This window comes from Apiospora hydei (genome assembly GCF_038363865.1).
Source record: "Apiospora hydei strain CBS 114990 chromosome Unknown utg000009l_segment0_segment0, whole genome shotgun sequence".
NCBI lineage: Eukaryota > Fungi > Ascomycota > Sordariomycetes > Amphisphaeriales > Apiosporaceae > Apiospora > Apiospora hydei.
In genome coordinates, this window is record NW_027117368.1 from 2,385,197 (window position 1) to 2,408,059 (window position 22,863).

Sequence of the window (22,863 nt, forward strand, 5' to 3'; positions counted from 1 at the left end):
TCGATCTTGCGATACACTCATTATTTCATTGCAAATATCCATTATATATATATATATATATATATACAAGTTGGTATGCATCTTTGGGTATACATATTCGGGGTTTGTGTCCGGAGTTCTACCACTTTCCTTCGCTGGGCTGGCTGCACCAAGTGCCATGATTCTCTCGTAATCTTTCTAACTGAAAGCCTCCTGTCGCTTCTTCTTTGTTGCGTGGAAACCATACAATAGGAACAGTGATTATGATGACCACGATGCAAACTAACTTGCAGGCCTCATGCCATGGTGCACCTTAACTTGTTCCACCCTGAAGGTTTGGGCTCGACGGGCTTAAGCTTGGGGAACTGCCCGAACTGTCTCTGTACAGACGTGATACGAGTAGCCATAACTCGCTCTACTCCCCGGTCGCCAAGTGTCACCCATCGACCAATGAGGTTCTGGATATCACCACGGTTTAGACCCGTTGGCCTATAAGTAGGATAGGCAGCGTACTCGAGCTCAACGCGCACACATCTCCGCAGGAATTCATAATCCTTCGAAGCCAGCACCTGCTCGTCGGGGACTTGGATATCCTTGGTGGCCGACTCGGGGACTGCCACTTTTCCCCCGCTGAACTCCACATGGCCCACTTCCTGGAAGAAGCAATGAGCCGCAAAGTGACGGTTCTCGTAGGAGAAATCTCCTCCTTGCAACTTGGGCATCATGGAATCGAATATATAGGGGACATCGTTGCAAGGGATGGGCTCAAGATGAATCGAGAGGCGGGACAGCTGTGGCAGCGAGTCCAGGAATTGGTCGATGTTGTGTTCCGTATACCCGGCCAGCGCCCAGAACCCCATGCGCAGATGACCAATGGACCCGAGGACTACCAGGCTGTTATGAAGAGTCCTCGAGTTGTTCTCTTCTTCCAGCTCCGACATCCAGTCATCGAATAACGGAAGATGCCCGCTGTGCCTCATGTTAAACTCGAAGTTGAAAATCCACTCATCGGCTTCAGGACACAACCATACTCTCGTCATAGCCATCCGGCCGAGCGTATATCGTTTCCAAGGCTCGACCATGTAGGGTGCCGGCGTGAACACCTTCATGAGGATGTATGTCGTAAAACAGCAATTGGCTTCCCTGCTGGCCATCCGAAGGTTTATAATGTATTGGTCTCGCAATGGCCCGGCGACAAAAGGCGTATTACTTCTGTCTCTTTTAGTCACAACGGCGCCGCCGTCTTTGGCATCTCGGAGCAGAAGCTCCCAGTTCTGGGGGCCTTCTTTGACGATCTCGAGGTAGGCCTGTTCCCAGATGATGAACCGGAGTTCTGGAGGCAAGATTGGGAATTGATGGAAAGAGGCTGAAGGACTGTGACTCGCTCCAGGCTGGGCGATAGCAATGTTGGCCATCTCGTCACGGTGACCTTAGCTTATGGCGACAATATTATTTCGTAGTGAATGTGTGGTGAGCTCGAGTGCCGCTCTGTCTCAATCGTAACCCACGAGAAATATGGTCTCAATATGATCCTCTTATAGAGAATTATACTGGTGCGAAGAGGAAAGGGAACAAGGGTGTTTGGCAAATAGAGATGAACGACATGCCAGTCTGGGCGAAGGCCCGAAATATAAAGGCACAAGGCACCCATCTCCGATATGTAAACAACTACCCATCTCCGGCACTGCCATGTCAGAACGATAATGAGATAATAAGGTTGGGAGTACGAGTGGTGCGTTGGACTATGCCTTTGGCTGCCAGGCACATCACAAGTACAGAAACAAATCGAATGCTTGACTGGTCAGTTGACTTATCATGTCTGAAATTGGCCACTGTCGCTCATTGCTCCATCTCTAGAGGTATGGGATGAAATGCATATGGTGAAATAGGAAGCCGTTAGGTGGATGGAATACTGTGGTGAGCGTTACAGGGGATTTCTGGGCCGGTACGATAGAGCCAGGTAGGGAGTGAATCTTAAAATGTGACAGAGGATACAGTTGGGACTCTATAGTAATGCCCACCTCGATGGAGGTGTATGATTCAACACGAAATCATAGCGGTGGGATCATTTGTTTCGAATCCGTATAAGACCGCTGGAGATCCGATGTATATCACCGGCTGCAATTTTATAACTTCACTTTGTAAACATTGATACCATTCAGTGTTTCCATAGTCACGTTTACTGCGTGGAGCAGAATAAACCAAATGCGAGGGGACACCAAGGACAGTGCATTTTGGGCTACGAGGACGGTAGAGTAGAACTGACCAGTTTGCTATCATCATAGCTCCCCGAACATCCTCCTCAGCCTCAAAACTTCATGCTTCGTCACGAAAAGACCAATGTTGGCGTTGGCCTCGTCGCTCATCGAACCCTCTAGCATCTGAACCATATCGCTTACTTTGGCGCACTCCCAGTCTCCGCTAGTAGTTGTCCAAAATACACGCTTGATACCCACTGAGTCCATATATGCTACGCAACGGTAACATGGCCGAGACTCTCCAGCACACAAATGAGGTTCCTTGGTGCTCGAAATCGATGGGGCGAGACGCACAGGTTCTTTGAAACTGAGCTCGTCGTACAAGGATCCTGTAGAAACTTCGGAAGCAGAGCTCGGGGAGCTTGTCTCCGGCGTGTCGGCATGCCAGGTCGTCTTAGGTTTCTTGTGGTCGCTAGGCTCACGCTTATGCCCTTCTCCAGAGGGACTTATACGAATAACATAGAGATCCGCTCCTATAAGCTTTGGATGTTTCATACGGTCTCGCAGATTTCGCCCACTTGCGTGAGCTCGACCTTTGGGGAGCAACATGTGGTTCTCGAGCGGCTCTATAACGTGATGCCTAGGCTGCATGTATGTCAGAAAATGTAATTCGACGATGGTCGTATTTGTCAATGAACTTACCTTTCTCTCGAAAACTTCCAAATTCTTCACTTTCTTCATGGATGCACTGTCGGGAGCAAACTCCGTATCGGTGTCATCGTCAATGGGATCCTTAGGAGAAGCATTCAGAGACTTTTCCTGCTGCTGCTGCTGCCGCCGCTGCTTCTTGTGCGGCGTGTACTTCTTGTTGTGCTTGTGCTTACGCTGGCCATTGTTGGGACTATAGTAGTCGGCCTGATAGGGAGAAGGTACGTAGCTCTGGCTCTTCAGCTGTTTCCCCTTCGGATAGAGAGGAACCGATTTGGGCGACGATGTCTTTAGCGCCATCCCGTTGTTCTGTGGAAGCTTCAAAGCGCCACTCGGATCCTTGAAGAGAATTGGTACCTTGTTGAATACCCTGCTTGAGCTCGGCGCGGCACACACGGTCGACGAAGGCCGCAACCGCGCCCCTTCGTAACTCGCGTTTGCGTTTCGTGTCACCCGGTAACTTGTAGCACGGTTTGATGGAGGACACCGTAGTGGCGGCCAGGGTGCTGGAGGAGGAGAGGGCGCTGTTGATGGCCATCATCTCGCTGTGCATGGTCAACGGAGTGTTGGCCAGCGGGCCGCCACCCATGCCGACGATCGACTCATAGGCCGTGAAGTTCTTGGGCTTCGCGGCTGCATTGGTGGGGCCGGCGGCAGGGGAGGCAGGACGTGGAGCGGCCGAGAGGGGTAGCTGGCCTGTCTTCAGGGCGCCGCCGTCGAAACCGCTGCGGATGTCATTGAAGCCCTGTCCGATAACCTTGCCTCCCTTGACGATGATGCAACCATGCTGATACTTCAAGGGGGAGTTCAGGGCCTGCGCGAGGCAAAGATTTTTGTAATTGTCCGTCTTCATTGTGACGCTGGAAGATGGGAATCTGGAAGAATATTCTGCGTTGTTTGCTGTAGTTGTGGCGTTGTAGAGGCCTCTGGTGGTTCAATATCGCAATTCCGAAAATATGTTGTCTGTAAACTGTTTCTTGCAGTTGAGTCAATAGGGAAAGCTTCGGAGGTGGTGGTTGGTGGAAGAGCGAGCCATCGATCTTGTTTTTAGCGTTGGTTGCTTTAGCCAGTCGGGGACAATTCCAGCGAGTTCAGTGGTTCAGTGCAGTCCCAAGGCGGTGGTTCGTTACCACCCCAGGTTCTTATTTTACTCGTGGATGATCCCTGGTGAGCTTGTGCTGGCACCCAGGACTCTCTTCGTCACTCAACGGAGATCTATCATTATGCCTTTTACCAGCCAAAGAACCGAGAAGAGAAATTCAACAGACCAGCCCTGAACAGGCGGCTTCTACTGGCAAATTGGCAATCCTACTACTAGACGATACTCAACCGTGAGGTCCGCATGCACTGCAAAAGCTAGCCACACACTGCCATTCCTATACCTTCACGGCCTCTCGAATTCTTAGCTTCATCTTCTGAGATTGGTTACCTACATATATACCTATACTTTGTCCACAATGATCCCCGGCTGTATTGCTATTGCCCCGTTTCGTCTGGATTATGTATCTCGCTTCGTGTTTTCCCCTTCTTTTCTGGGCTGATCAAAGTAAGTAGGCAGTCTACCCCAGCTCGGGAGTCTCCGCAGTTTAGAGCAGATTAAACAGATCGAACAGATCTTGCCAGGAGCCCGTATCTCATCTGCCTAACCTACATGCCGATGGAGGGTCATAACCATAACACCTGTTTTTATGTTGTACGGCAATGAGTGACCCGCGAGTTTTAGTCAGCATTATACATGAGGTCCCTTCGCTGCACCTAAGCTACATATATTGGAATGATAAGAGTATAAGTATAGAAGACTGAGGTGAGGTGTAAGAAACGGTTTATCACGACCTAAGTGATTGCCAGCAATGGCATACATCAATGCACATGCAATGGATGTCATAAGGTTAGGATGTGCTTGGGTGGGATGGATGACATCTGGAATGACGCGCCCCACAGGAGCTTTCTCAGACTCGTCACCCTGTTTCAGTAGCTGGTGGGCTGACGGACCAATACCCAACGCCCATTGAATGCTGCCTACAGCCTCCTCCAGTCCCAGTCCCACATGTCTTCTTACAGCTTATCGTCATGAACACCACCTACGTAAGAGTTGTGCAATACCCTTCGCGATCCCATTGAGTGCTGGCATCTTTGAGCTCCGCCGTCGCAGATTGAAAGCACATACACAAGATACTCGGCGCATTACGTTGAACGCACCCGCCCGACATCTGCAGCGATTGCAGTTGCAGACGCCAATATCCCGTTTGGGAAGCTCGACTATCGTTGGGTCCGAAGACCATTACGACGCCCGCCGGCAGCGAAACAACCCGATAACGGATCCCATTCTACACGCCCTCTTGATCCCATAGTAGCGAGCCTCCTTGCTTTACACGACTCTGTCCGATCTACGAGTGCAAAACATTTGCTTCAGCTCAAGAGCCCAGCATGTCTCTCTTCGGTACATCTCCGCCGGACGAATCGCCTGCGCTAAGCAACTCGGCCTTGGGCCGGTCGCGCAACTCGCTCTTCGAGGAAGATGGGCCAATGACTCGATCAACTTCCGATACTCTGTTTGATGATGGAGATGCGCTGGGAAGCGAACGCCATTCCCCTTGGGACCTGCCGACTCCTCGAAAGCAACAATCGCGTGCTGACTTAATCCGTAACTTGCTGGCTGGCGTCGAGGTGCCCGAGAGCTACGTCGAAGCATACGACTATACACTACGCGAGAATGGCCGTGGCGGCAAGGTCTCGCCCGCCGGCGTGACCACGACCCTGGCCTCTGCGAAGCTGGGTGCCGATGACCAAGCTAGAATCATGAACATTCTCTCTCCCCAGGGCGAGGAGGTGCAACTCGACCGAGATTCTTTCAACGTGCTCCTCGCGCTTATCGGCCTAGCCCAAGAAGGCGAAACGATCAACTTGGACGGAGTCGACGAAAGACGACGCAGTAAGTCTCGCACTGTTTCCTTGACAATATGGTCCGTCCGTCAAATATTTGGAGTCGCCGGATTCCTTGCTCGCTCTCCATTCGTCAATCTACACGATTGCATCCCAATTGCTTGGCCTCCGTCAATTCGTGGTTGCCTGCCTTGTGACTGTCCTGTGCATCATCACAAGCGGGTCCATGTTGTGACGCTATTCGTTCGCTGATACTGATATCGACTTGCTCCGTCGCGCCGGGACTGATGAATTTCAATAGATCTCCCTTCGACCCAGTTATCCAACCTCAGCAACAAGAAACCCCAACCGCTTCAACAACCTATTTTTGATGCCTCGGAGCTGGCTGCGAAACCTCCACAAGCACCCGAAACCCCCAAGAAAGACTCGCCGCCCAGGTCGCAAGTTCGAAAGCCCTCCATGTCGGACCCGGAAGATGATCCCTGGAACACGCCCGACCTGCACCAAAACCACAATCACGCGCACACACCAAAAGCCTCCAATGGCAACCGCGACGAACGCAGAGTTTCGAGTTTCGGTGGGAATGGGTTCGGACCGGACGATGAGCCTGGTGTGCAACAGCGAACGACATCGACGTTTACAACGCCCTCAATAGCCTCAGGGACACCCATAGCCTCAGGTCGCCAGTCGGCAGCGTCTGGCACCATGCCTTCGAACCCTGGGGACTGGGGGTACTTTGACGGCTCTAATCCTACCGCGGAAGCCGGCTTCGGCGGCGCGCCCTCGAATCAGGCCAGCCCCTTCGGCGCACCTTCCAGTGCCGATCGCACGCCCAGTGTCAACCCTCCCGCTGTGTCTCACACGCACCATTAGTGCTGGTCGAACGGGTAGCGCCGTGGAGGAGAACATCTTGGTGACGCTCATGCCGGAGAAGGAGGGACTATTCATGTTCCAGCATCACAACTACGAGGTTACCAGCTCCCGTCGAGGTAGCAAAGTCATCAGGCGTTACAGTGACTTCGTGTGGCTCCTCGACTGTTTACATAAGCGTTATCCTTTCCGGGTCCTGCCGCTTCTGCCGCCCAAGAGGGTGGCTGTGAATGGAAACCATCTGAGTAATGATGGCGCATTCATAGAAAAGAGACGGCGAGGCCTGTCGCGTTTCTTGAACGCGGTAGTTAGGCATCCGGTCCTGGGACAAGAACAGTTGGTGATAATGTTCATGACTGTCCCTACAGTAAGAATCACTGCTGCGTCATTTTGACGAGTCACTGAACTAACCATATCTTCAACTGCAGGAACTTTCCGTATGGCGCAAGCAAGCAACTATATCGGTGCAAGACGAGTTCACCGGGCGGCCGCTTCCCCCGGACTCGAAGATTCTTTGCCCATCGGGCCTCTGAATGAGCTATTTGACCGCACGCGATCTGGGGTCCGGCGGTCTGCCGAATTGTATATCAATGCCTGTAACCTGATGGATCGCTTGGTCAAGCGCTCGGAGGGTGTAGCTGCTGACCACGCGCGAATGGCTGTCTCCCTCGGATCTTTGACCGAGGCGAGTGCTGACACGTACGCGACTGACACTAATGACGTGCCCTTGCTCAACGATGGTCTCGTTGCGATGTCCAAGGGTCTGCGAACCGCCCAGAGTCTGCTAGAGGACGAGAGCAGAGCTTGGGACGCTGGCGTATTGGAAGACTTGAAGAGACAGCGCGATTCGCTGGTCTCAGTACGCGATATGTTCGAACGCCGAGAGCGGCTCGACAAGGACAACATCCCGTATCTGGAGCGAAGAATACAGAATAACGAGACAAAGCTTGCGGGTCTGCGGGCTAAACCGGACGGACTAGTCAAACCTGGTGAAATCGAGCGAGTGGTTGAGAACATCATCAAGGTACGATATACAGAAAACATGACCCACGCGTGGGAACTTGGCAGCTGGACTAACACACGATGCAGGATAAGGAGAACATAGTCAACCAGCATAACCGCTCTGTTTTCGTACGCGAGTGTATCCGGGATGAGCTCATATACTTCCAGCAGACTCAGTACCACGTCTCCCGTCTAGCCCAGGATTGGGCTCAAGAGCGTGTCAAGTATGGCGAGATGCTTGCCGATAACTGGCGAAGGTTGTTGGACGAGCTTGATGGCATGCCGCTTGGGGACTAGAGCTCCTCGTCGCTTCGTCTGCCCGAAACATGCACGAGTGGGAGTACGGGCAGACAGACTGATCCAGTGGGTTTCATCCAGGGGTGTTTGACGGAGCGCTGTTCTGTAGGATTAGATGGTGCACTGGATGAACCTCGAGGCGATCATGTTGCGGCTTCCAAGGCAGTGGATGCGGCAAAGGCTCGAAGGGTGTTACTGGGCGGCGGGGAGTTGCCGGATGGGTTCGCCGTGGGAGATTTTGCGTGCGAACTGGCCAAGTATGACGGCTTATAAGGAGGCTTATTGCATGTATGGGACCGTCGCAGAGATTGTATATGTCGATTGGAGAGAGCGGCGGCAGCATTGTTTCCTTATGTTTCCCTAGCCTCCTGTCACTTCTACTCATCCCGTTGCGGAGAGCAAGGGGTCGGTACAGCATTTGCATTTTGGTCGTGTGTGATCAGACGACGGCCACTACTACACCACGATACCCTTCTGTTCTTTTGCTCTTATATCGTATAGCAAGCCCGGCTGGGATGAGGCTAGGATTGATCAGTAGTTGTTGAATTGATACACACATACATATACTTGCCACTGATGCCCATCTACGCTTGATTCTGGCCTGTTCTACATTGGTATTACTAGTCTGCTATTCCCTAATCTAATAATACTCTCCAGGTAGGTACTTATAAGCTAGCTGTGGTGGAGACAGCTGAGGAGTGGAGCACCTCAGATGGAAGGAGCCTTGGGAGCTTCCCAGGCTAAGCTTCCCAGGCTTCCCATCATTGTACCCCGCCATTGCAGATAGAGCTTGCCGCCTAAAACCCCCACCATCAACATCGGTTATCTTCCACAGTCAGCCTTGCGAAGCAACTGCATCACCACATTCGTATCGCCGATTTTATCTTGCATACTCTTTGTTTCCGCGGTCGGAAACAACTCTTCTCCCGGAATCCACGCGCGACTGGCATGGGAGCCGACAGCGCTCAGGCGTATCGTTTTGTCCGACCTGATCGTCCCTGACCTGCAAGAACTTCGTCGCGCTTCCATACATCATCACCATCTTCCTCCTCCCCCATCGTGATTTACTTTGGAACAACCATAGGTATAATCGTCGTGGAGCAGCACCCCCGGATATTTTACTTTGCCTCCTGCGCAGGTGGATCTTTACACTCGACATTCCCACTTCGGACGAACGAGATCGATCGGAGGCACATTCTCTTCCGCCCGCCCTTTTATTGAATTGCCGAATATCGATCGCCTACTTTCCCATCAAGATGCCGTTGTCGTCTGCGCACAGGGCCCTTGTGGCCGAGTTCATCGGGATCACGGGTGCAACTGAAAAGGTCGCCCAAAGAGTAGGTTATTCCCTTCTGTCCTTGGCTGCGCTTGGTTGCCGTTCACCGCCTTGTTGTCGACAATACCACCCCTTATTGGCGCCGACGAGGGTATTGGTGCTAGACACGACAGAAGCTAACGGGTTGAATTCAGTTTCTGAAAAGCTCCAGTTACAGGATGGACGAGGCCGTTGATTCGTAAGTCAGACTTTCTGATCGACCGATATGATATGTTGCGTCTTGCGGCTTGGGCTGTCGTGGTGGTGCTGTTTCGAATTGTGAATGCGACGAGAATCCGGATTTCAATACGATAACCTCCATCGATTGTGGATGGAAACGCACATCGATACATGACCATGGCCACCTCGATGCCTTTATGAGACGCCGGATGCCATAAGGTCTCTAGGGAGATTGTATGACGGCCAAAAACTATCATGTCGACCAGGCGCATGCGCGGTTGGTGGCCATTTGGGGTTTGGAGCTGGACAAACCATGATCTTTGCGACGCTGGCCCAGAACCGGTCAGCGATGTTCGCCTTGTGGCTCTACATTCGCTTCCAGTCTCCTGGCATACACGAACCTTTGACTCCCACGGCTGTAGCCGAGTGGCCGCAACGAAGACTTTCATGGCTACTGCCTGTGACAAGCAAGTCGGCAGGCCCTTCCGCGTGAACAGACCCCGTCATGCAGTTAGGGGTGTGGACTGGTCTCGACTGTTAGTGTGGTGCCTCGTTGCGATCATACTGATGGTCTGTTGTTGGACCTAGATGTGTTGATCAAGGGAGGTGTCGGCTTTAGGCCCCCTGAACCCCTTATTCTGCTCAAGTTGCTCAGAATGGGGGTGATCACTTCGTTTGATGAGCCTGTTCGCCTATCATGCGGGCCAGCTGCTTTCCGTTCTCTTGGTGCTGTGCCCCCTATCCAAGTCACGAACCGGACATTCGGCTGGCATCAACCCATCGCCGAGTCGAGTTACGGTGCAGGTTTCTGCTGGTGCCAACCCAAGTTACTTACAAGGAGATGGGATACCGAATCATCTCTCCTTGACATCTGCCGCCAGTCGAAACAACCCTATTGACCAGTGCACCTCTGAATCTCTTGTTTGTGGGAAAACGGGGCTCTGGAATTCTGCCATTACCTCTCGTTTTCGAGTTGAACAATTTCACTTGACAATTTCATTTTCTCCCGCAGCGTGGTCGTCATCCAAATCCCAAACAGTCTCCCCCAAGTGGTATTCCCGATTCTTCCCAATCGACCAGAGGCTGTGCGTCCGCTAAGATACCGGCACAATGTCGTATGATCAGCGCATGAGATCCTTCATGTTCGAGCAACGCGGCCCGTCCCCGTATGTCTTGCAACCCATCCACCCCGTTACTAACCTTGACAGCTTGGTTCAACCCCAAAGCAATTCCAGTTCCCCCTATGCAGTACAGCCTGAGCCGCAAGCCCTATTTTGTTAATGCAATGCAGTGGTATACTTGTTGACTAATGATAACGTCTATTGCATTGTTACTGACTATAATCACTATAGGTTCTACGCTTCGGGAGCCAGCGGTGGTTCCGCTCCCACCGTATCTCGCGAGTCTTCCTTGCTGAAGCAGTTTGAGTCGCTACGAGGTACGTTTAAATGAACAATCCATTCTAGCCATGTTACAGTAGCTAAGGTTTCAAAAGACGCACAGGACGAGAAGGACAAGATCGGCCCTGACAACACGATGAAGTACCTGGAGACTGTCGGTGTGAACCTGGAGGATGCCTCCATGTTCATTGTTTTGGAGATCGTCAAGGCCGAGACCATTGGTGAGATCAAGAAGGATGGTTTTGTGTCGGGCTGGGCCGATGCTGGGTGAGTCTTATTCTGAAGCACATGCCCTATCCCTACACCTAGAGGAATGACTAACAGTCCCTGTAGCGTTGATGGCAACATTGCTACGCAAAAAAAGCATGTCCTCAACTCTGTGGCCAAGCTTTCGAAGGACAAGGACTTCTTCAAGAAGGTTGCCAAGCACGCCTTCGTCGCTGGCAAGGAACCCGATCAACGCGCTCTCGCCCTTGACAATGCCATCTTGTACTGGACCATGCTGTTCGCCCCGCCTGGTCGACCCTGGGTGGGCAAGCAAACCGGCATCGACTTCTTCCCCCTGTGGACGCAGTATCTCCGAGAGAAGTGGCCTCGTACCGTCAGCCGCGACATGTGGAACCAGACGCTGCTCTTCGCCGAGAAGAGTTCCGAAGATGAGTCGCTCTCGTTCTGGAACGAAGAGGCCTCATGGCCCAATGTCATTGACGACTTCGTTGCCTGGTTCAAGGACCAGCGCCCGCAAGACGGCGCCATGGAGGTCGACCAGTCCGCCTAGAACGGGAATGGGGTCGAGCGTCGTGAGCGTCGGGGGCGACGGAAGCGGGAAAAGAGGCAGTAACTCTTTAATCCAGAGTGTCGCAATGATTGTGTATTGCGGTAAGACACAACCGCCCGGCCCATAGATAGACATTGCTAGACGCACTTGCATACAGCCCTAGCGAGCGAGCGCAGGGGTAATCAGGAACATACTACTGCGCTCAATTGAGCGGGGATTGAGACGATAAGCGATCATAATCACGATGGAAGCAACAGTCCGTCCCACCGTGGGGAGAACCGTTACAGGTAACAGTAGATAGAGCTCTGACACGAATAATGACGATTATGTCCATCTCTACCTATTTCCCTGAGCACCCAAAGACCACCAACCATCGCGCTCTGGTTTCGCAAATAAATCACTAGGCATAGATAGAGGCGAGTTGTCATAATCTTGAGTTTCGTAGATTTCTCCCGCCAAGCCTATGCTGTTGCGAGATGTTCTCCTATCTTGTATCTTCATGTACACAGCCCAGATCTTACTCCGGCTGCCGCGCCATCTAGAAAGGGGAGTGGCGGGTATGACCCGTCTTTGTACAATTCTCCGTGTCGTATCGTACAGTTCTGCAAGGCCCTGTTGAATATTTCCCATATTTTACAACACTGGCCCTCAAGCTGCCATTGCCATCTGAGGCTTTCTGCTGCACAGTTTGTCCCGTTGGGCCCCTTTCTCTCTGCCAATAATAGAACTTCGGTCCGTACTTGTCTCGTAGTACTGCTCGGCGTGTGGCTTTTGCCCGTGCTTTCCATCCTCTTCTTCTTTTTGGGTCTCATTCCCTCTCTCTTCCGCCTATATGTCGGTTTTCAGGCCACATGCTCTCTCCCTGCTCAGGCCCGCTTCTCGTCGCCCATGCCGAGGCGCTGCCAGCCGATGGCGCCGATGCGGCTCATGGTGTCGAGCTTGCCGTCGCCGAGCTTGACGCTGGTGTGGCGGATCATGCGGGGGTCGTTGCGCAGGACCTTGGAGACGGACTTTTGGGTGTCGACGCCGGCGTCGTAGCGCATGGCGAAGTAGTGGCCCGTCGTGTGCCGCATCTGGTGCACCGACACGGCCCGCGGCAGCGAGAAGACGCCCCAGTTGGACAGGCCGCGGATGACGCCGCGCTCGCGCAGGATGAGGGCGCCGGTCGTGGAGACGATTCTACGGAAGAAGAAAACAAAAAGGCGGGTGTTAGTCAGTCGTTCTCGTTTTTGCATGTCATCTCTTGACGAAGGGATGAGGGCGGAGAATCGTGGATGGAAGCAGGCGGGCGTGACATGGGTTTTCGGCAGCGTTTGCATATCGGCTTCATGGAGCGAGTCGCAACATGTTTGACGTTGAGCGTAGAGAACTAAGCTACGGCCTCGTTGGATCACGCCCGAGGTAAAGCATCGCCGGATATTTTGGTGTAGAGTGCAAGGCAATATTGATAGATCAGGATCTGGATACGTACTCCTTCACCTCGGCCAGGTTGCCGGGTCGGACCTGTGTTGCGCCATCATGTTAGCTAGCCATCATGCCTCCACCAGTTGTCGCAAGATGCAAGGGAAGGCAGTCACTCACAATGCCAATCAGCTCGTACAGCATCTTGTTCGTGTCGATGTGAGATTCGGGGTCCCGTCGGTCTATTGTATCATGCTTCAGCCGTACTGCGCTTGGTCGTCTTTTCGTCTTCGTCTTCCTCTTCTTGGGGCTAACCGGGGGCGGGCATGCTGGGGAAAGAGGCTCTCGATGGAGAAAGCGGCCTTGTCGGTTCGAAATTTCGGCGGAGCATCGGCATCTGATTTGTCCGACCGAAGGCGCCTCTGAGCAACGGCGGCCCGCGACCTCACCTGCACTTGTTTCTGCTGCACAACCCGCGCACCCGCCCCTCCACGGGTTGGTTCAATTCCTTTATTTAGCAGCTGACGCGGGTAGGTATGCACTAAACCGCCTTGAGGCTTGAGGGGCCTACATGTACCGAATTAGGAACACCCAGCAGGTACCTACTTTGACGCAGTACGGGAGGGTAGTGTGGGGGGCAGGGGGACTGGGTTATCAAACACGTTTCTAGGTAGTTGTTTAAACGCGAGTATTTCACTCGTCAAACTAATTAGGACACAACATAAGAAGCCAATCTCATGATTTTGCATGCTCGGTTCGCATCGCTCTATAACTATTGGTACAGTGTCGTCTGCTTGTCAAACGCCCCCCATCGCCGACAGGCGAATGCCAACCACAGCTGTGTGCTCAGCCTGTGCCAACCCATTGGTGTGCGATAAGCGAACACTCGTTGCAACTGGAGAAGGTGCGGGGGTCAAGTCGACTGTGAAAACGCGTAGCAAAGGCTTTGTGCTCTCGTCGGCTTGTATCTTTCTCCCCACTCCCCACTCCCGGTGCTTGGCAGGATGGCCGGCGTAAACCAGGGGGAAACACGAATCCTTCCGCGGGGTATTCTCTCTCTCTCTAAAAAAACAAATGACCGGTCCCCCATGACGCTGTTTTGTTTATTGCCCACCAGAAACACAGCGTGGCTGGGCAAAAAGAACACGTAGAAAAAGGGAAAAGCAACCGTAGAACGCCCCCTGCACTTGTCCATATGTACCATGTGCGCAATCCATGCGCGTTGCGCTCTGCGCGTCTCGAAATGCAGGTGTTTCCTGAGAATTAGGTGTCGACTGCAACTGCTGCTACGACAGTACTGCAAGTCTGGTGGGTATTATCATTGTCCCGCTCGCGCAGGAACCACGGAAAGGTGATGCCGTCTGTTCGTCAGCTATCAAAGCGCAAAGAGCAGCATCATACGTCCAAAGGTAACGACGGTTGCGCTGCGGGACGGAGAGTGCTCATTGACACTCGGTTTGGTCGGGAGATATCGCTGACTGAGTGGTGTTTTTTTTTGTCGCTGCGAAGGATGAAAACGAGAAGAATAATATCTCGAAGGCGGAAAATCTCTCAAAAAGACATAGGTAGCATGCATCGAGGCGGAGTGTCGTCGTCGACTTCTACGAGTCTGAGTCGTCCGCCATGACCTTGCTCTCCATCTTGTTCCATGCATCTTCCATTCGATCGCTGCCCAACAGATTAGTGTCCTACATCGTTAGAATGGAACTGGTAAAAAGAGAAATGCTTACCCAGAGCTCTTAACCAGCTGGACGCCTTTCCTACGAGAGAAGCTGAGGAACCGTTTCAGTGTCCGGTCGCGCTTGAAGTGGACCAGAATTCTGCCACGGTCAGTCTTGGTCACCACGATAACTTTGAGGCAATCCTTGGCGTAGAAGACCTCGACGATCTCGTCTAGCTTGAGATCAAAGGTGATATGCTGCTGATAGTAACCCCAGGTAACCTTTGGATGGACATCACGGAGAACTTGGTGCTCGAACATGCTCTTCTCCTGGCTCCAGGTCCAATATTGCGTAATCTCAGTACTAGTGGTCAGCTCGCTGGTCTTGATCTGGTAGATGCGGAAGTCGAGATGCATAATGCGGCCAGCAGAAAAGGAGTCTCTTGACGTGTAACCATCGTATTCCAGGTCGTCCACTTCTGGCTCTGGCTCCGCCTTGACAGGGATCGGTGCAGCTACGTGTTCCTGAACTGGATGGGCCTGTTGGGCCTGTTGTGCATGCGCAAACGCGAGTGCTTGGGCCTGTGCTTGTGCGTGGGCTTGGGCTTGGGCATGTGCATGCGGATGTATACCACCAGGCAGGCCGGCCACGGCGTCGGCTTCGAGCCGTAGTCTCTTTGACTGGCGTGGTGTCACGGGCTCGAGATACTCCTGCCGTTGATGCGGGTGCTGATGCGGGTGCATGGCGTGGTAATGCTCCATCATGGACGGGTCGCCACCCATGTCCACTTGACTGATTCGACGTCCTTTGCGGCGCAGGTCACCGACGCTAGACTCGCGCTTTATCTTGCCGTTCTTGACCTTGTCCGGGTTCTTCTCGCCAACCTTGTATCCCGAAGGACGACCAATATTGCCAAAGCCGTGCTTCTCTCGCAGAGCCTTCAATTTGTAGTCGTGGTACAGGTCGTGCGTGTACTTGGACAAGCTGAACTTATCGCCCTGGTCCCGAGAGACCTCGAACATACGCTGTCTGAGCCATTCCAGAGGCGTCACATCCAGATCAAACTTCTTCAACTCCTCGTGCACGTTGACCAGTCGGAACATGGTGTCGTAGTTGATGAACGTCTTGTAAAACTTCTTCATCATTTCCTTGCCAACGTACTGATAAGGGTGGAAATCGCCATCCTTGAGGAAGTCAACAACAGCCTGGCCGCGGTTGACCTGTCGATTCGCTAGAAACACGGTATGGCGGACAGCTTCGGGGGTACGCCGTAGAGTATCCAGCTTCTCCTGCCACTTCTCCAGTTGGGGCACGATAATGTCTTCGAGAGGCTCCCATTCAGGATCCCAGTATGGGTGGTTCTTGTCGATTCTCTCCAACGGAACACCTTCGTACATGGGAGGTTCGACATACTTCTGGCCGTCATGCTTGAGAATCAGGGTGTCCTTGTTGATCTCAGTCATGTCGGGAGGTACGGCGGCCTCGGCGGATGTAGCCTGGCTGCGACCGCTGGGCAACGAGCGTCGGCCAGAGGGAGAACGAGGCTTGGACTCGATGGGAGTCTCTTGCTTAGCTGGTACGAAACGTTAGTGCAGATTCCATTTGCAAATCATCGGAATTGACTTACGACTACCGCGATTATCTGCGGAAAAGCTCGGCAGGGAATGGCGCTGCTTGGGCTTCAAAGGTCGCTGCTCATCTACTTTTCTAGGTCGGTAGGCAAGAGAAGCTTCGGAGTCGTCAGCCTCCATGTCGTGGCCATTGGGGCCATGCCTAGGAAGGCCTGTTCTCTGGGTTGATCTGCCATTGGGTTCGGCATCATCCATGGGCTGGTACCCTTTACCCAACAAGTTTCCGGGGTCGGCATGATGCTCATCATCGTCCTCCCGACGCGAGCGCGGCCGGGCGTTGATACTGGTCCAGCCACCACCGCTTCCATTCTGCTGGTGTGTTATGTCTCGGATTGATGCACGACGAGTGCGGCCCTGGCTGCTCATCTTGCCAGATTCTCTGCTGCGTTCCAGCTCCATCTGGTCATGGGCGGCGGCGCGTTGATCCTCCAGTCGACGTTGGGCCGTGATAGCTTCCTGCTTATCTTTGTACTCCTGAGCGACACGTGCCTGCTCCTGCTGATGGTATTTAATGGCAGAATCAACAGAAATAAGCTCGTTTTCCATATACGAGCGGCGTGCGATGAGTTCAGCGAGTTTATCGTTGTACTCGTTGTGCCGATTTGCGTATCGGTTGTAGAGTTCAGTGTCCTCCTGCTCACGCGACGTCTTGATGTCCTGAGGACGACTAGGCTGGATCTCTCTGGGCTGAACAGGACGCTCTCTCTCTCGCTCCCTCTCCAATACTTCCTTCTTTGCCGACATAGTCGAGGCAGAGAAGGGGTGACAGAATCAGAGGGAGAAAACTATATCGGCCCTCCTGTCGCCAGCCCTACCTAAGGTTTGGATTGTCAGTGGTTGGCTTTGAGTATGTGCTCAGATGCTGAAGCCTAAGTATATGTAGGTGGGAAATGTGCGCCTAATCGAGGTATGAGGCAATGGGCCCACATAGGCTGGGATGTTTGGAAAATGGGGAGAGGGACAAGTGAAGGACAGGATACGGCATTGACGAGCTGTACGATAGTCAACTGGAAATTGAGAGATAGTGGTGGATATAGCACATGTCTGTCCATGTGATAGTGACGACGGACGACAAATATGGCCCCACGCTGGCTTGGCACCTTAACACATGGAGGAATAGTGCAAGATGTCAAGAAAACAATGGAGCACAGAGTGGTAAAGGCAACGGGCCCCGGTATATGAATCAAAGGAGGGAATGCGGAATGCTTTGCTGCAGTGCTGTGCAGTGCTGTGCTGTACAGTGCAGTGCAGTGCAGTGCTGTGCCGTGCTGACAAGGAGACGAGATATGATGGAAGAAGGGGGATGTGTGCTTGGTTGAATGAATGCAAGCATGCAGTGCAGAATAGCCAGCAGGGGAGAGCTGCTGACGTTGCAAGGCTTGGGTCGGAGGTGCCCAAATACGGCACGTATTTTCCAGGAGAGAAAAACAGGTACACGATGTCAGAGCATGGGTTTGGGTATGGACGTACGTAGTATGGGGAGGGCGCTCGTATAACGCGTCAATCATGGAGCGCGCAGTGTGGTGTAGGTGAGGTGTGTATGTGGTGAATGCTTATTAGGGACGAAAGAAAAGTGGTGCGTGCGGATGCTGCAGGAGCTGCCGTGCAGCATGAGCATGAGCATGAGCATGAGCATGTACTTACCAACAACAGTACAGTGTCAGGGTATACGGGATTGTAGGTGCTTTGGGAGAGTGGAGAGTGCAGGTAGTAGAAAAATCCAGCAGGCAAAAGAGCAGATATTGATGGATAATAGGAAGAAGAAAGGCACCTAGCTCGAAGCCAGGCATGTAGCTGTAGCTATAGGAACTTACTAGTCGGTTGGTGACGACAGCTATTGACGTTGGATTTTCGTCTGATAAGCCGGTCTAGTCAATGTATATCAGGACTGGTCGGGGCGTTCAGAAACCTCGGACGAAATGTCGTGGTGTTGTTGTAGATGAATGGTGCGCAGCGGTGATTTGTTGATGGCCGTTTTATTTTTTTTATTTTTTCCTCCCATAGATCCCGAGGGGGTTGATAGAACTTGACGAAGGGAGGGAAGGGAAGGGGGAAAAGAGCGAAGGATTGAATGATGGCCCTTGCAATACTGAACTAAACTGCCCGACTATGCGAGGGGGAGCCTAATAATCGTCAGGTAAAGTTAGTGAGGGCGTGCACTGATCAATCCAGGGTGAGACTTTATGCGAATTTAATCAGAGAGCCAACCTTATAGGCAAGGCAGATGTGAAATAGTCGGGTACCTCAGCCTATGTATATGTAGTGTGGAAAAGGACGGGGCTTGTATTCGAGGTATCGATCTGATACCGGGGGCAGGTGCAAATGCGCGAATGGGACGGAATATCGAATGGATAGGCAGGCTATTCATTCTCCCACCTACCCTCCCGGTTACTTACTATGCTCCAATCGCCGATGGGAAAGTGGGATGGAGAGAATACCGACTGGAAAGGAAAGCGCAGCAATTAGGTAGGCATGTAGGTATGATATGTGCGTGTACTTCGCCTTCGCCTTCGTTGCTGCTGGCTGGCTCTTCCTCTCCCTCGCCCTCTCTGTTGATTCTGATATAAGACCAAGCTCGCTTCTTATGCACTACGCCGCCATGCACTACGTAGGCTAATAATGAGTGATAAATCAGTCATCTATCAGTGGCCCCATATAGATAGACGTGGCACTGTCGGGGCGATGGGGATGGGCATGTCAGGATGAGTGTGATGGGAATGTGTGTTTGGTTTGGCCTGGTCTGGCCTGGACTGGGCTGGTACGAATCGATGAGTGCAGGCAGGGCAGATAGGTAGGTGTGTGCACAGAGATGGGCGCGCGGAGGGATGACTTGATGGCCTTAGGTAGCTAGATGAACGGCATTTGGGAAGTCGTGATGATGTGATGCGACTGATCGCTTTGGGGAAATTAGTCCGACTCTGGGATGATTTACTTGTTGGGCCGAGTAGATAGGATACCGTGGGTTGGAGGACAGGACCAGGTGAGATGGGAGGAACTAGAGGAATAGGGAAACAGGAATAGGCGGGCAGGGGGGTGTGGACTGGATTACGGGAGATACCTCTGCACACATATACGTATACGTATATGTATACATAGATGTTTCATTAATAGACAGGGAGGTATGCGTGATGTGCGCGTGTGTATCTGTCTGTCGTTCATGGCTTTTATTAGCCTACTTACCTTTTTCGAGCATGGAGGTACTAGTGGATAGTCTGGCGGAGTATTGGTCGGTGTTAGAGTCAGATCTCTTTCCGGTCCTAGGCCGTAGCAACCAAGTAGAGTTTTCCTATTACTGTACGCCCGTATAGCAACTATGGGTCCTGGGCATGCCTACTCAGCAGGTAGTGGTCGAGAGAGAGCTTGAGAGGTGCTGGAAAGGCTAACAGGCGCGATGGGAGGACGAAAGTATTATCAACCGATTTCGGTGACGAAAGAAAGAAATAGCTGCGGTGGCTGTTGTTGGAACTTTTTACGTCCCAAGGTGGATGCAGGGATTGCCAAGGCCAAGACGACCGGGGAGACTGGGTAGTATGATTACCTACTTCTTTCCAATCAATGTATTTGATTATTACTCACACATTCGACGAATGAATAGTAACACCCATGAAAGGGGACTACGAAGTAAAGTACTTGCATCAACAGCACATCAACAGGCGGGAGATATGCACTTTATGGATGCGTGCAAGTTGTTATGTGCAAGAAAGAGGACGCGACAGTGTATGTAGGTAGGTAGGTAGGTAGGCTTTTACCTCTAACGTACCTGAAGCCACACGACTTATGTCCAACATTGAATACCTAACCTTTCCAGACGCGACCTGCCGACCTAGTAAAGTACCGATTTAGCGATATGCACACTATGTACTTACCCCTAGGCAGATCCCCAAGACCTGGGAGCCAATCCTATCCTGGACAATGCGGCTCTCTTCTTTCAGTGGGTGGATGGGTGGATGAAAGGATGTTTGGGACTGGGCCGAAAAGACCACCCAACCCGCTCCGTACGATCGATGCGCGCGCGCACAACCCCGTCAACAGCTTACAAACTGCTGCATACATACATACCTGCAGACAGTCCATTTGATCGGCGGAGGAAATAATGGGAAGAAATCAGAAAAAACCTGCCGGAATTGCGTGGAAGCGAGTGCGGCGCAGTAGTTAGTTGGTTTGACCAGACTCCCAAAACCGGCAGCAGTATGCGACGCAATGCGTCGGCGCAAATTGCGCGGCTTCCACGGGCTGCGCTGGGTCTTGACGTTTTTTTTCTTCCCTCCTCTCTGCCTCCTATACTGCATGCAAGGAGTATATATGCCTATTTATTTCTCGATATGCAGCCCGATTTGGAGGAGGGAGTATACTGTAGCTGCGACCGGGTGTGGAGCGAGTGCAGGGATGGGTTCCAATGGTCATGCAGCTAGGCTGGAATGACCGGAGCGTGGTGTGTTGACGGCTTGACGGATGGAGCGATAGGCTGCATACGTCGGTTCACGTGGAGGAGGATACCTGTTGATACCTCAGTAAGGATCACTATCCGCGGCCAGCGGGCGTTGAAAACATGGTCAAATACGGTCCGTCGATGAGCTGATCCATATATTATCGCGGCCGCGTGTACGATAAATACCTTATGCCTTTCTTAGGCTAACGTATTACAGTTTGGAGCTGACTGGGCTCCGGGAGGCAGTGACTAATTGCACGCAACCAACAGGTCTCGCCAGATACGGTACACACTCGCGCGCGCGCCGTTATTTGTGTTACGATATCGAGGGCCGGTGACAATCAGATGATAGGTTGATGAGTGTCGGTGGCAAGGAGGAAGCTAGGCATTAGGTATGAGATAGGATGTTTATTTACCGCAAGGGGAGAAATGGGATACTTTACTTGGGGTCGAATGGATTACGGGGGTAATTATGATAAGAACAGCAAAGGCCTGCGATCTGTATGGTCAGCAAAATACGATGCGATGCGATACGAAACGATGCAATTGCCATCTGGAGAAAGCCAGGCCATGTACGGATCCATACCAAACGACTGATTACCTCTTGCTGCGATTGCCTGCCGAGAACAAGGCAACAAAACGAATTATGAATGTGTGAGGGTGTGCAACAAAGTAGAAGTACGTACCAGGAGGAGTCCGTATTGAACATCCCTCAATTAAAATCCAGTTTGGCGCCGCCTACCGCGAGGAACTTAAGACGGTTCCCTATTGGCCTAGGGGGTCCCCACGGCATGCGCCTATTATCTCTTCTACTACGCCATCAACGGCACGGCCACAGTCTCTCGGCTCAGCATTGTCCCATAATGCAATACATCCAGTACATGCATTCATTCATGGGGCGAAGCGAAAATACGCGAGGCGAGGGCAGAGGAGCAGAAAGAGGAAAACATTCCTTCCATTCGATTCGTGACAACAGACTTTGGGACTACTCCGTATGGAAGGCATGCCAATTATCAGAAACCCAACAAGGTGATGATATGCGTGCCTCGCATGGCCAACCGGGTCCGTTCCTACGATCTCTGACATTTGCGCATTCACGCTCACCTCGTCTCGACATGTCTGTTTCTCTCGTATATATCTCTCTCCCACTATACACGATTCACCCTATATGACTGGCGGCCCCGTACAATAGCGCCTGTTTAGGAATAGAATTCGCAATTATCCATGGTGGCCTCCGTCTTAATCCGTCACCTATGGAAAAAAGAAAGGAAGGGGAGAAAACGGGAGTGTATCAGATCATCCAGACATCCCCCACCCATACCAAAGTACCGACTTACCTACAGTAACGTGTGTGTGCACAGAGAGGGAGAGAGATGTGTATAACAGAGGCAGGCGAAACAACAGAGGCGGTAGGTAATACTCCCCGTGGCAGGTCCCAACACCAATGAACGCATCCTTTCTAGGTTGTCTTACTATCGGTGCGGGTACCCACCACCATACCATCCTCCCACCTTCCACCCCCTCCCCCTTGTCCAATAAAGCTGGGCTCACTAATAAGGTCTCTCTCCCTCTCCCTCTCGTCCAACATTGAGTATTAGAGGTACCAATCCATCCACGTATAGGTGTATCCTATCCACTCACGGGCCGGTCTAATAGTGCTATAAAACTTGCGTAACATTCGATCGGCATTTTGGATCCCGCCTTTTCCCTTCCTTTCAATCCTGCCGCCATAAAGGAGTAGAGGGCCAGCGACTCTTCAGACGGCAAGTTGTGGACAAGTCATAGCCTTCTACCCGGGTTGATCATTCAGATGGTATCCTTGTTACCTTTTGGTGACAAACCGCGTTCTGCCAAACCCCCCGGGCGCTCTATCTCTTATCTCTCCGATTCGTTGCCGGAGAATCTTGCAATGCAAGGTGCCAACTTTGGTGTTATCCTTTGGGGGTGTAAGCTTGCACTGGAAGGAATCTAGTGTTGTCCGGATTTGTACGGACGCGTACGGAGTAGGTAGAGAAGCTACTGCTACCTCTTACTATACACCGTTAGAGCTTCTCCTCCAAACACTGTATACGAAATTCGCGTGCGTACCTTCTGAGACGTCCAACAACACATGCATACTTCGCTTTGCTCG

General features: G+C 52.2%; 7 protein-coding genes across 7 annotated transcripts; 2 read left to right on the forward strand and 5 right to left on the reverse strand.

Moving 5' to 3' along the window:
• Window positions 1-275: 275 nt before the first annotated feature.
• Window positions 276-1,394, reverse strand: PG997_012515 (uncharacterized protein; the record flags this gene model as incomplete). The annotated part of the gene is made up of 1 exon (XM_066816829.1): window positions 276-1,394. The coding sequence occupies one exon, from the start codon at window positions 1,392-1,394 to the stop codon at window positions 276-278; it is 1,119 nt and encodes a 372-aa protein (XP_066662521.1).
• Window positions 1,395-2,258: 864 nt separating this feature from the next.
• Window positions 2,259-3,070, reverse strand: PG997_012516 (uncharacterized protein; the record flags this gene model as incomplete). Its single annotated transcript, XM_066816830.1, has 3 exons — window positions 2,259-2,822; window positions 2,880-2,969; window positions 3,062-3,070. 3 exons carry the CDS (start codon window positions 3,068-3,070, stop codon window positions 2,259-2,261), a joined length of 663 nt encoding a protein of 220 aa, XP_066662522.1.
• An 8-nt stretch (window positions 3,071-3,078) lies between these two features.
• PG997_012517 (uncharacterized protein) lies at window positions 3,079-3,738 on the reverse strand (the record flags this gene model as incomplete). The annotated part of the gene is made up of 1 exon (XM_066816831.1): window positions 3,079-3,738. One exon carries the CDS (start codon window positions 3,736-3,738, stop codon window positions 3,079-3,081), a length of 660 nt encoding a protein of 219 aa, XP_066662523.1.
• Window positions 3,739-5,312: 1,574 nt separating this feature from the next.
• Window positions 5,313-7,937, forward strand: PG997_012518 (uncharacterized protein; the record flags this gene model as incomplete). Its single annotated transcript, XM_066816832.1, has 5 exons — window positions 5,313-5,817; window positions 6,070-6,622; window positions 6,660-6,883; window positions 7,067-7,662; window positions 7,728-7,937. The coding sequence occupies 5 exons, from the start codon at window positions 5,313-5,315 to the stop codon at window positions 7,935-7,937; spliced, it is 2,088 nt and encodes a 695-aa protein (XP_066662524.1).
• Window positions 7,938-10,572: 2,635 nt separating this feature from the next.
• Window positions 10,573-11,610, forward strand: PG997_012519 (uncharacterized protein; the record flags this gene model as incomplete). Its single annotated transcript, XM_066816833.1, has 4 exons — window positions 10,573-10,598; window positions 10,785-10,870; window positions 10,928-11,099; window positions 11,166-11,610. 4 exons carry the CDS (start codon window positions 10,573-10,575, stop codon window positions 11,608-11,610), a joined length of 729 nt encoding a protein of 242 aa, XP_066662525.1.
• Window positions 11,611-12,476: 866 nt separating this feature from the next.
• On the reverse strand, window positions 12,477-12,929 carry PG997_012520 (mitochondrial 37S ribosomal protein bS6m; the record flags this gene model as incomplete). Its single annotated transcript, XM_066816834.1, has 1 exon — window positions 12,477-12,929. The coding sequence occupies one exon, from the start codon at window positions 12,927-12,929 to the stop codon at window positions 12,477-12,479; it is 453 nt and encodes a 150-aa protein (XP_066662526.1).
• Window positions 12,930-14,612: 1,683 nt separating this feature from the next.
• PG997_012521 (uncharacterized protein) lies at window positions 14,613-17,047 on the reverse strand (the record flags this gene model as incomplete). The annotated part of the gene is made up of 3 exons (XM_066816835.1): window positions 14,613-14,679; window positions 14,742-16,245; window positions 16,300-17,047. The coding sequence occupies 3 exons, from the start codon at window positions 17,045-17,047 to the stop codon at window positions 14,613-14,615; spliced, it is 2,319 nt and encodes a 772-aa protein (XP_066662527.1).
• Window positions 17,048-22,863: the final 5,816 nt, after the last annotated feature.